The sequence below is a fragment of the Babylonia areolata genome, chromosome 12 (assembly GCF_041734735.1).
Source record: "Babylonia areolata isolate BAREFJ2019XMU chromosome 12, ASM4173473v1, whole genome shotgun sequence".
Classification (NCBI taxonomy): Eukaryota; Metazoa; Mollusca; class Gastropoda; order Neogastropoda; family Buccinidae; genus Babylonia; species Babylonia areolata.
The window spans coordinates 5,973,795-5,987,162 of NC_134887.1; the positions used below are offsets into that span (position 1 = coordinate 5,973,795).

The window sequence follows — 13,368 nt, forward strand, 5'->3', positions numbered from 1 at the left end:
TGTGGAGATTTTTGTGATCTCTCAGGTCAACATACGTGCAGACTTGTTAGTGCCTGAACCCCCTGCGTGTGTATATGCATACAGAAGATCAAATACGCAATTCAGAGATCTTGTCCTCCATGTCAGTGTTCGGTGGGTTATGGAAACAAGAACATATCCAGCATGCACCCCCCCGAAAATGGAGTATGGCTGCCTACATGGCGGGGTAAAAATAGCCATACGCTTAAAAGCCCACTCGTTTATGTAAGAGTGAACCTGGGAGTTGCAGCCCAGGAACGAAGAAGTCATGGCCTTTTTTTTTCTTTTTCCCAGTAACCAGACGGAAAAGCACTACCCGGACGGCACGCACGAAATCATCTTCCCCAACCAGACAGTGAAGTACCTGTTCCCCAATGGCACTGAGGAGAGCATCTTCCCTGACGGCACCATCCTGCGCATCGACAAGAACGGCGAGAAGGTCCTGGAGTTCCCCAACGGGCAGCGGGAAATCCACACCCAGCAGCACAAGGTTGGTTGGCTGGTTGATTTATTTTTTTACCAACCCTTGCACTACTTACATTATAAGCGGCTACTCCAAAAAGCAAAATCAATCCGCCAGGACAAATCACATCCAGCTTTTGGGATTTTCAACATGCTCCCCTTGGGGCATCAGTACAGATCAGTACAGAAGTATAAAGATGAGGACCAGTCGCTTCGCCAGTAGCTTTTTTCCCCCAAAGCAGTCAATGCCCTGTCTCTCGAACAAATCCAGTTATGTTCAAAGATGATTGTGCAATCAGCAACCATTTACCTGGAGATCTAGTCATCAGCCTCATCCATGTTATGTGCGGCTTATGTTCAAACGTGTATGTGTGTGCGTGCACAAGTGTGTGTATGTGTGCTTGTGTATGAATGTGCATGTGGGAGTTCTTATATTGATATGCACATGTATGCATCCATAATTCTACTGTATCTGTGTTTCTGTATGATTTTAAGTTCATGTACCTTTTTACGTACTATCTCCCCCACACCCCTCCTGCCCCTAACTCCCTCCCTTCCCAGTATTCTTTGTGACCCCGATACACTTGGTAATGAAGACATATTCTGTTGTTCTTTTCTCTGTGCTTGGTGTGAAACTAGGTCAAGTACCTGTGCAAGAAACTGAGTTGGTTTGCTTCGACTCTGCTGTGTGTGTTTGTGATCTATATATATATATCGTTTGTGTGCCAAATTTGACTGTCATGCTCAAAGTCTGTATCACACACATCACCATACATAATTTCTCTTGCTGAGATAATAAAGTCATTCTGATTCCGATATCCAGATGATAAAATAATATATCCCCGTCGTCATAATGTTTGTTGCAGAGAAGGGAGTATCCAGACGGGACAGTGAAGACGTTACACAACGACGGTCGCCAGGAGACTCGCTACTCCACAGGGCGTGTCCGTTTAAAAGACAAGGATGGCAACGTTATATTGGATCAGATGTGCTGACTGACTGCAAGAGGCGAGAATGGGAACATTTGAAAGAGTGGAATGTTTAGAGGGAATGCTGTTTCTGTGAATACGCTGTCTTATTTATTATTGTGATCTGGAGCTCCTTTGAGTGGAACGCTCTCGATATATTTTTTTGTGTGTGTTTGAAGAGCATATTGACCGTGTATGTGTGTGTGTGAGTATGTGTGTGTCCATGTGGATGCACATGCATGTCTCCTGCCTATCGTTGTGCTCTATGTGCACATTGAAATTTATTTATTGTTTGAAGAGCACATTCGTCATTGAACACTTTATTATGCTCTGAATGCAGACGTGTGAATGTAAAAAACAAAAACTTGTATTCCTTTTGGTGCTGTATTATGTGTAGATGCGAGTCACCGACTCAGGATTGTACATTATTTCTGTTGTATGTACTTAGTGATCAACAACCCACTGAACAGCTGAATGATGTAAAATAGGACTGACTTTTTCTTTGAACTTGAAAATGTGAAATATGTTGTATTTATCGTAACAGCTGTTTTGGATGAAAGTTTGAAACTCTTTGATCTGCTGGAGAATGACCTGAGCCCTTGAGTGTTTCAGCCTAGTATTAACATTTCTTGTATGTTGCATAATATTTTGTGTGCTGTATGTTGTGGGTGTGCAGTCACCCATGGTTTTATTTGAAGGAACAATCCTTTGCCGTACTTTAAGGGTGTACCGTCCGCTATGCTTTATAAAAAAATTTATGAAGGAACAATCCTTTGCCATACGGTACGTCACGGGTGTACATCCATGGTTTCTGTGAAGGACCTTTTAAAGCATTCTAATGCAAACAGAAACATGTATACAGAATTAAGTGAGTTATTGCCACAGATCTGCCGCTCTATATGTCAAGACAGTGGAAATGACATGTACTTGCACTTCTCGGCTGGAATCTCTCTCTCTCTGTTAGAATGAACCCCTCCAGTGCCCCAGAACAGAATTTTCCATCCTCTTCTGATGTGCAAAAAAAGTGCCTCAGGACGATAATTTCCGTCCCACATCATTGAGATTTCCTATTGCAAAATTCTTGTGAAATTTGTCAAAAATGGACACTGCGTTCATTTTCCTTTCAGAAAAATACAGGTTACTTTCTTTTAGTCATTTGCATGCTAGAATAAAAATTTAAAAATTAAAAAAAAAATTTCCCTCGGTGACCAAAACGCCCCTTGGCAAATTGTCGTCATTGATAGAGCGTAATGGCTTGGCACTGAAATGGTGCTTCGAGTCATTGATTATGAGAGCAGTAGTGTTGCACAAGCACAGAAGGGAGGGAGGTTCTGAGTTGGCTTGAAGGGACAAGTAGAGAACAGAGATTCGGACCAAAGTGGTTGATTTGAACTTTAAAAAATTTTTTTTATTGGTTTTTGTGTGTGTGTGTGTGTGTTTTGGCCTGCATCAGTTTTTACACTGAGAAAGATGTGCCAATCAGTTCTGAATTAAGTCCTGAAGAAAAGTCCCCTCAAATCAGACACTTCATGGGCAGGCGCTGTTAACTGCTGTCTTACCACTACTGCTTTGAAGGACTTGTACTTCACAGGCATGGATACTGCCAAACTGGAATGGTCCAGAGAGCATATTTCGTCTGTCCAAAATTGCTCATTGACCAAGTCTGTCGTCTTATATGTCAACAATGAAATTGAGTCAGAAGTCACTTTCACTATATTAAAAACTAAATAAAAGAAAAAAACAAAAACAAAAAAGCAAACATTGAAACAATAATTAACCCGGAGAGCGCGATGAGCCACGATCGTGGCTTTCCCGGTAAAGTGCGATGGGCCACGATCGTGGCTCTGTTTACATAAGGTCCGATATCGTACGGCTATGCTCGGCAGCCTTCGTAAAACTGCCTCGTTCTGGTGTTACTGCCTCCCTGCTTGTGTTTGCACAAACTTTGACCGAGTTTATAAGTCCAGATCTTCGTATTTTTTGTAAACAATGAGTGACACTGAAGTTGACAAAGCTCAGGAAATGAGTGACCTTGTCACAGTGATGATTCATTTGCTGACAGGGATTCTGGTGAAAACGGCTTTGTTATTTTGACACTTGGGCATGCTGGCTTGCTTGTTGTTCATTCTGTTTTGTGTCTCCAGCCACAAAAACTGGGGGGTGGGTGATGGGGGTGGGGAGGGGTGGTAAAGTGGGTTAGGCATGGGTCTATTGCGATTTCTTGACCAAATCAAGCTAGAAAACTGGAAATTATTTTGATTTAAAGCATTCTTGCTGCTTTTGAAAGCAACATGAGCTAAAAGAAAACATTTATTTCTGTTTTTGCCTGTGATTGCATAAAGTATTGTAGATGTGCGCGTGCGTGGCGTCAGTGGGTGTGTCTCAAACAAATAATACAGTGCTTATAATTTCATTGTTTCAGTTATATTCATTTCATGATTCTGCAGCCAGAACATTTTCTGCACATTTTAATGCCAATTTTGACTCTGTAAAAGATGTGAAAATACCTATAAACATTGTGGTTGACGTTTTTGGAAAACAAGTTTGCAAAATTTGTTGTTTATATCCTGTGGAATATCTCCAACTACTTACAAGGTACAGCCTTTTTCTTACTTTTATCTGATTCTTCATTCACTCTACTTTCCAAAAATGTATAGGTTTACCTATTTATTCTTACTGATAAGCATACAAATGCCCCAAATCAGAGCACAGGTAGCGGAGGCAAACTATCCCTTTGTTTTAAGCATGATTTCTGTAAGTATGTTTTATTATATCCAGCACTTTGAGGGTTAACTAAGCTATCTAAAGTTTTAACACAAACATAATTGTTTTGCATGTTCACTTATTTTCCTTGTTTCAACAGATTTTTCTGCAAGAAATTCAGGCTGCTTTCCATTGGGGAAACATGTTCTCAGTGCAGCGCGTTCCACTTATTTCCCTTTTGCTGTAGATTCTTGTACCAGATACTGCACATCAGACTGGACCTGAACGTCTCATCTGAAAGAATATCTAAACCACCCCTCGTTTCAATCAAAATTTAAATGGAAGGAATGTCAGGGGTGGTGATGGTAAAAATCAGTTGTTTTATTAATGAAGTAGGTGAATCCGTCCATTCCATTGTATTGAACAATATTATTAGTGTGCATGTATTTGTGTGTGTGCCTGCGAGTGAAGATAGGGCATACTGACAAATCAGTTTGTAAATTTTGTGTAATTATCTCTGTACCTGTGACATCTTTTTCTTTTTTATGTATGGGTGGAAGCGACCCCACAGTCAAACAAGTGAAAGAAATCAAATGCAACTTCACCAGGGCTCATGGAGTTACATGGTTTGCTCAAGCACGCACAAGGTTGCTGGCATATGCTGTCATTATTGATAATTATATAACCTACGAACAGTTCCAGTGTTTTTGACATCACAAACCAGGCTGGAGGTCGCCAATTACTATAAAATGTTCTGGGTATTTGTTGATTTTATTTTAACTTGCAAAGTCAAAGTGCTCCGATGTTGGTTTGCTCATGAATGCATTGCTTTTGTGAAATGTAATCCACTCCAATTTCATGACTTCTCAACAATGGTGCCTACTTATTAACACGGATTTAGTAACAATATTTTTGTTTACTGTTAGTTTAGTGTTCCTCCTTATGGAGGAACCTATGCTGTACATAAAAATTATTTTAATTTTTTTAAAATATGCTGTGGTGTGTTGAAGATGTGCAGAGGTGTAAGTGAATTTTTTTAAAAACTGCAAGTGTAAAAAAAAAGGACCTGTTTACACTCGACTAGCAGTTGAAAGGTCTGCAGTACTCACATTGAATTTTCTATCTTGGACACTCCCCTTCATGAACATCATCAGCCACCAGAGAATTAACAACTGAAATACACTGTACACCAAAAATACACACCAAAATCCCAGTTTCCACACATGTGCCACACAGCACACCAAGACTTTTTAATTCCACATACTCATCACTTTCACAAAAGAGGAAACATTTGCACATTGTCAAGAACACACACACGCCTTGAGGACAAACACCCCACCTCTGCCCTCCCCAGGATTCACAATGAAATGTGACAGCGGAACCAAAGGCTCACAGAACCAACCAACCGGTCCACCTCTGAGCTCGGTGCTCAGCCACAACACAGATCAAGTGCTGTGTCTGCACTGCTTTGTGATTAAATACAAATCTTTAAAACACACACACACAAAACAGCAGCCGCTGCTGTCTTACATCAAAATAACCAGAGGCCTCATAAACCAATCACACATTAACTCACTCAGTACGGCCAGACCTCTCTTCTCCTCTACACAGACCCCTCGGATGTCCAGTGGGTGTCTGAATGACCCAACCTTTAGCTTCTGTCGTCAGAATTGTGGTATTCTTTGTCAATATTCACCTCTTCAGTATAAGAGCCTTCTGCTTGCAATATTTTGATGATGATAATTGGGTGAAACGCTGTTAACGTCGTCTCTTTTGCCGTTCGTACGGAGAGAGTTAAAAGTCATGGGTGGGGTGGGTGGGTGGGTGTCCTAACCAGACCTATGGTCTAGAAGCTCAAAGAAATAAACTGATTGTCCATCAGAGGACTAGTAAATTGATTGTCCATCAGAGGACTAGTAAACTGATTGTCCATCAGAGGACTAGTAAACTGATTGTCCATCAGAGGACTAGTAAACTGATTGTCCATCAGAGGACTAGTAAACTGATTGTCCATCAGAGGACTAGTCTCTCACATCAAAATGACCAGAAGCCTCATAACCAATCACACATTTAAAATTATCATCCACAAATGTCGTTCATTCAAGGGGGGAGGGGCGAAGGGGAGTTTTCCTAACCAGACCTCAGTGGTCTGGAAGTTCAAAGAAATAAAGACAAGCACCTTTCACACACTGTATTCACAGTCCGTTGTAGTCCTGAATCCTTTGCAGCCATGCTAATTACAAGATTAAAAAAAAATAAAAGTCTAATAACTAAAACACCCCGGGTGAAACAAAGTGAAGGAACTTTCTCCAAAACTGCACCTCCGTCATTCCCCCACACAACCTTCCTTGAGAATGGCTTTCAGTCTGTCCCACACAGCAAGTTCATTCAGTCCCAGTGAACCCTGAAGTGCAGAAAGTTCCAAACACAGCGACAACAGTCTGTGCAAGGCATACAGTCACTGTTCCACAGCGTGTGGTTGAGAAAGTGTGTGTATGTGTGCAGAGGGAAGACCTAGGCTTTAGATATCTTCATCCTCATCGGGCAATGCCACGTCTTGAGCCACCTGCAACATAATATTTAAGCATATCAATCCAATTTCTCTTACTGTCCGCATACATGAACATCAGTCTGTGGTATTTCAATATTTAGCTGAATCCTCTCAATCACAAGATGGCGTGGAGAGCCTTGGCCAAAGGAATGATTCAGCGCTTATAGCTTTTAGAGGCGTTTGATTGGCTGAGAGTGGACCGGGCCAAGACTGCTCGTCTTTTCACTGTTAGCCGCGCGAAATTTGGCCAAGCAGAGCAAACCGATAGGCCTAGTTTGTATCAGTAGAGTATATGACACCAAACACAATGTCTTCATAGAAAAGCACCAGGTCTGCAACATTCATCAGCTATGGTGACAATGCACAGCTGTGCAACTTTCCATCTTAATCAGAATAACAAACAAGTTTTTCTGTCTTCAATGTGACACAAAACTATTTCAAAATGAAGACAGCTGCATCTTTTGTTACCACCTGAACACATGCAGTCAGATCAAAACTGAAGACTTTAGAACAGCAATTCGACGGGCGCAATAGCCGAATGGTTAAAGCGTTGGACTGTCAATCTGAGGGTCCCGGGTTCGAATCACGGTGACGGCGCCTGGTGGGTAAAGGGTGGAGATTTTACAATCTCCCAGGTCAACATATGTGCAGACCTGCTAGTGCCTGAACCCCCTTCGTGTGTATATGCAAGCAGAAGATCAAATACGCGCGTTAAAGATCCTGTAATCCATGTCAGCGTTCGGTGGGTTATGGAAACAAGAACATACCCAGCATGCACACCCCCGAAAACGGAGTATGGCTGCCTACATGGCGGGGTAAAAACGGTCATACACGTAAAAGCCCACTCGTGTGCATACGAGTGAACGCAGAAGAAGAAGAACAGCAATTCAAGTGATGAGAAATTCAATTCCACCATGGCAATATGAAACTCATAATATTTTTAGAAAGCTCATACAAACAATAACTTCACTGTACAGCATTGCAGTGACCATTCTATATTCATGCTTTATAGTGAACGTACAAATGCTCTGTTGGTGTACTGTGTACTCTGACACTAATACTTGTAATGACTACTGTGTCACATGCATTTTTTAAAACACCAGATTTTTTTTTTTTTTTTTTTTTTAAACCAGAGCAAGATAATTTAACAGGACATTTTCCTAGTCAGATTACTTGCACAGGAAGTTATCAAGCATATGAGTAATTATATGGCAAGTTATCAAGTCTGCAAAGGAATCTCATACAGTTCAAAACTGCATCTTAACACAACATACATACCACAGGACATACCTTTAACGCAAATAAATGAACATAGCAAAGCTGTGAAGCTAAAAAAAATATCAGTTCATGAACCACACCACCACTAAAGTTACACTTACGGTCCTGACACTTCTCATTCGCAAACATTCTATACAGATGCTCAAAAAGGTGACCCCGCCATTTACACCAAGACAGTGACAACACACCTTGAGTTCCTCTTCATACTGCTTGGCCATGGAGGGATCCATGGTCACCTCAGGAGGCAAAAGGGCAGGCATCTCCTTAAACTCCAGGTTGGGGTCTCCAACCAGCTTACGGGCCAACCACAGGAACGGCTTCTCAAAGTTGTAGTTACTCTTGGCACTGATGTCGTAATACTGTCAACAAGCATTGCAAACAAAATAACAGCATGCGTTCATACCCACCCAGTTGTATTGACTCTCACCAGTCTCAGAAGCAAGACAATTAAAAAAAAAAAGAGAAAAAAAAAAGAAAAAGAATAATCACGTATCAACACTAAAGTGGCAGATGCACCGGACAGTGTGAACTCGCCTTTCAACCGATGACGAAGACAGGATTAAGCATGAAATTGAAACACAAAATCTGTGGAGAGCAGTAACATTTGAATGAAGTGCACACTGTGCATCAAGGAGACCACTGACGTTCACGTTGCTAACTATATTCATAAATTTATTCATTCAGGCCATGTGACCACACACTCGATGTACTAATCATCTGTACAATATAAACGGTGTAATCGCAACAGCCAAGTACATAACAGAATAAAATATACATGAAACTTAAACCATGGTCCTCCATGTTCATGGCCTCCAACTCCTACTTTCATAGGTTTTTCCCCCTCATAAATGACAATTTTTACCTTGCTATTAGGCAGTCATACTCCGTTTTGTGGGTGAGCAAGCCACGCATCTTTCACGTTTTCATAATCAAATCTGATTCAGGTTGTAGTATTTTAACATGTGTATATATCTTCTTCATGTGTACACATACATAAAATGGATATTACTGAAGTAGCAGGCCATGAAAACTAAAATCTGATCACCTTGAAGGCTTCTCCAATCAATACATGATTTGAACAAATGACTCATAATGCTCTAACCACTCAGCTAGCTATCCATCCTATCAACAATGGTTTAAACTGTTTTTCCCCTTGTAACCATCCCCACAGCATAATAACCCATCAAAACAATCTACCACTTTTCTCCCGCTATCACAAACTGGAGCCAGAGTGAAACAGCAATTCAAAGTGGCTCTCCGCCCTTACCTGCAGGTTCTTTTTTCTGTGGAAGACGATGGCTTTGGCCTTGACCTTTCTGTCCTTGATGTCCACCTTGTTGCCGCAAAGGACGATGGGAATGTTCTCGCACACACGCACAAGGTCACGGTGCCAGTTGGGCACGTTCTTGTATGTCACTCGAGAGGTGACGTCAAACATGATGATGGCACAGTGTCCTGAACAAACAAGTGGATCCCAGTCACTTCCTTGATTATTGTAAGCCATGATTAATGTTGTAAGTAAAAACTAACAAAGCAAGCATAAAAAACATCAACAAACAAACAAGAAAAAACAAACTTTTAATATTTAAATCCAAAGCTGTACTGTAGAAAAAAAAAATCTGTGGAGCTCTCAATATATTTACAAAACAATGTAATTACACAAGCAATGGTCGGAAAAAACATTGTGAAAAAAATGAACCCAAAGACCTCCAAAAACAACACAACATTAAAGACGTTTACTTTCAAAGATACTGCCGAATTAGTCAGTATGAATGACATTCATAAAGCTTATCCATAATGATATACATAATTATGATAATTAAGATAAGACGGACTGTCCAGAAAAGGCAGGGTCTCCCAGCAGCTTACACGCCTATAGAAATACCAAGTTCTGGCACACTCAACACAAAAGCGTACCCTGAATGTAGTAGCCATCCCTAAGACCTCCAAACTTTTCTTGACCAGCTGTGTCCCATACGTTGAACTTGATTGGTCCTCTGTTGGTGTGGAAACACAACGGGTGAACTTCTACCCCAAGTGTGGCTGAAACGAAAGAACCAGTTACGGATTATGCATGGGTAGGAATGACTGATTTAGATAATACTCCTGCTGACAGTTTTGCAGCCAGGGTCCATGGGCATTCTTACAAAGGATTTTTTGTTTATAATTTGTTTGAAACATAAAAAATGCCACCTAAATACCAATACAGAAATTATGGAAGTTCAGTTCTTTTACGCAAGGAGCCATCACTGTGTTCGGGCAAATCCATTTGCACTACTCCATGTTCACAAAGCAGATGCCTGACCAGCAGCTTGGTCAGGCCTTGAGGAAATTATGAAAGTGCCCCCAAAATCTGATATGAAAGATATTCTCATGCCTTACCCTCAAAGCATCAATCACAATATGACACAATTATCAATATACTCCCCAGGAAACCCATCAAAAATTGCATCACTATACACAGAATAAGTCCTCAATAACCTGCTCTATTTTACATCCCACAGGGATTGTTCGCCCATGCTTTATCACAATCCTACACTTTCTCCGACACTGAAAGCATGGGAGGCGCCCCTATACTCTCACATTTCCTGAGAAAGCATGGGATTGCGAGAAAGCATGGTCGCTCCACGATTTCTTTCAAGTGCAAAAAAAATGTGAGGGGGCACCCCATGCTCTCTCGCAATATGTCATGTGAGAAAGTGTGAAAAGTGCCCCCACACTTGTCTTTACCCATCACATATCTTAATGAAAAATGGTAGAGAGAAAAATAAGCAAGAGATATGAAGGGGTGGGAGGGTGACCACAATAACGATCATGATAATGATGGTGATATCTGTGCAGTTATCGACAGTGATGACACAGCAGGACTGTTTCGAAGATTTTGTGGATGTATGTGTGTGCACATGCATGTAACACGTGCGTGCGTGTGCTTTTGTCTATTCATTTGGATGGTTTGTGTCTGTCTGTTTGGATGGTTTCTTTTCAATCTTTGACTGCTTAATAAATCATTTTTCTGAGTGTTTTTTTTTTTCTGGAACAAAAGCAAATTTAAAGACACTGCTTGTGAATAGAACAGATACATATGAACAAGCATAAAATGATGAATGAACAATATAAATAAATGTGACAGAGAAGGTTGCAGCACATTCACAGCAAATATTGAAACTTGGTCCAGTTTTCATGCTCCCCACACAGGGGAAAACATTGTGAACCCTTTTAGTGTCACGTTCATGTAGAACGTTATTTTGATACACACATAGGCATAATTTTGTTATTAGCTGTAAAAACATGCTGATGCTCAATTTGTGGATGCCAATGGTGCACTGCTATGACCCGTCTCTTGTGGAATGCAATGAACAGGGTGTGGTGTTTCATGCCTTTTCATCATCATTGTGGACCTGTCTGAAATGATCTGTTGATGAACAATGTGCTCAAGAGAAAAATGTAAGCTGAGCACTGATTGGACCAGACTGATCAAACAAAAACGCTCTCTGGCTAACTGTGCCACTAACACCACTGACTGATCGCCCCCACCCCCCTCCCCATTCCTTCCTCACCCTCTCCTTTTTTCTGCATTATTTTTTATAGATCTTTTATTTTCTATTGATTGCTTAGACATTTGATAATTCTGTGTAGCATTTTTATTGAGTGTAGCATTCTGCAGTTTGTGCAGAATACTCCACTCAAACGTAACAGACATACCTGAATCACCCATGGAAATAACATGAAATATGTTTAATATGATTCAGAATCATCTCAATATATATGATGAAAACGAGATACTCAGTAACTCACCAACATATTTTTTCTCAAATTCTCCTGTGACATGACGTTTAACGAAAGTTGTTTTGCCAACACCACCATCACCAACAAGTACCAACTGCAACAACAAAAATCCATCAACATCCACAATAAGTACCAAGTTTAACATTTACTCATCAGTCATAACCAGAATAGTTTTTGTCGAAAGGTAAGCTGTGTGCTGGAAAGTGAGCAATTCCACCAGTCCATAGACTTCCACACCAATCAGTATTTTCACTGTTCAAATAATATAAAGGAGTGTCATTTTGTCTTAAAACATCAACATAAAAGGAATCTGCTATTCACAATTTTCGCTGATTACCCCCTATCTGAAAATGGCCCAAAGCAATCTTTCTCAACTGAAGGCATACAAAATCATTTTCAACAACTCAAATTTATTCCAAAATGCAGGCAGTGATATACCCAAACTTTTTTGCTTATCATTTTACCATTGACTACTGTCAACTCTCCTTTTAGTTTTAGTTTTACTGTGCTTTTTGTTTCATTATTTGTATATTCAAATAATATCCAGGACTGGAGTGCAGGTGACCAAGCAAAACAAATTCAGAAAATGTGTCAGATGCACCTAATCTGTAATGTGCTTCAAATTTCAAATACAAAAGCAGGTGATGGTTGCCAAATAAGGTAAGACTATAAGACAAAAAACAGTAGTGTTAACAAACCTTGAAAGTGGGTATGGATACTTGGGCCGTGGCTGCCATATTTCAGTTTTCTGCAACAAAAAAATGTGTTCACATGGCAATTAAAAGGCATGTCCCGTTTTCAATCTATCATTAAAAGAAAAACAGGCTTTATGAGGCAAAGTCTTCATGGAAAAATGCCCCCTCCATATATAGTACCCCCCCCCCCCCCCCCCCCCCGCAAGACACAACCACCCTCAACTTTAAACTAAGTACCCAACATCAAATAAAAGGTGTTTTTTTGTTTTTGTTTTTTTTGCACTCGCTGATAAACATTATTGTAGATCCCCCCCCCCCCCCACACACACACACACAAATTGTAATGGTGTTCGTGAATCATTCAATCACTTTCGCCAGTTGGTATCATCCTTGGAGATTTTGCCCACTAGTTTCACTTTCAGGACTCACACATGAACATTCGTACCAAGTAAAAATACCAGAGTAAATTCACTACGCCTAATCTAACTGGCAACACGAACATATCGAAGTATGAGGTAATCAGATATTATACATCACAGGTCCCAATAACACCAACACAAAAGTCAACATTTCATTCGGAAACCAGGACGGAAAACAATGCAGGGATGAGGCCTGCTGCAATCGAACTGTATAAATCGTATGGCCTTTCTGGAACCATTTGTGAATCTTTAACTTGTGTAAGCACAATCACCACACAAAAATACATCCATTAATGCATCAGTATCAACCTGTTATTCTCTGTATTTGAGAGAAAAAACGTCACTTGTGTCTGATGGGTTCAAAATAAGACAGATTTTTACCTGCTTCTCGAGTTCAGTGAAGATGGCGAAAACACATCCAAAGCAGTTCGTACCGGTTTTGGCGCGGTCCTTTCCCTTTGAGGATATATTCACTTCCGTTTATAGGC

At 40.6% G+C, this 13,368-nt stretch overlaps 2 protein-coding genes across 3 annotated transcripts in view; one reads left to right on the forward strand and one right to left on the reverse strand.

Annotated features, from left to right (window-relative positions):
- LOC143288346 (uncharacterized) overlaps window positions 1–5,105 on the forward strand; it is a 55,651-nt gene extending 50,546 nt beyond the window's left edge. For both annotated transcript variants that reach the window (XM_076596725.1, XM_076596726.1), the window contains exons 21-22: window positions 313–508; window positions 1,347–5,105. In XM_076596725.1, the coding sequence (XP_076452840.1) occupies window positions 313–508; window positions 1,347–1,475 (325 nt within the window). In that variant the 3' untranslated portion in view covers window positions 1,476–5,105. The remainder of the gene's footprint in view (window positions 1–312; window positions 509–1,346) is intronic.
- Window positions 5,106–5,365: 260 nt separating this feature from the next.
- LOC143288347 (GTP-binding nuclear protein Ran) lies at window positions 5,366–13,368 on the reverse strand. Its single transcript, XM_076596727.1, has 7 exons — window positions 13,262–13,368; window positions 12,465–12,514; window positions 11,776–11,860; window positions 9,898–10,023; window positions 9,248–9,435; window positions 8,169–8,339; window positions 5,366–6,717 (listed from the first exon to the last, which is right to left on the reverse strand). The coding sequence occupies exons 2-7, from the start codon at window positions 12,501–12,503 to the stop codon at window positions 6,673–6,675; spliced, it is 654 nt and encodes a 217-aa protein (XP_076452842.1). The 5' UTR covers window positions 12,504–12,514; window positions 13,262–13,368; the 3' UTR covers window positions 5,366–6,672.

Bases quoted from the DNA above. Each gene is read 5' to 3' on its own strand.
- LOC143288347 (XM_076596727.1), bottom strand. From the start codon at position 12,503: ATGGCAGCCACGGCCCAAGTATCCATACCCACTTTCAAG. The intron at 11,861-12,464 runs GTTTGTTAACAC...TTGTTGTTGCAG, and splicing joins TATCCATACCCACTTTCAAG to TTGGTACTTGTTGGTGATGG. The intron at 6,718-8,168 runs GTGTGTTGTCAC...ATTATGTTGCAG, and splicing joins AGTATGAAGAGGAACTCAAG to GTGGCTCAAGACGTGGCATT.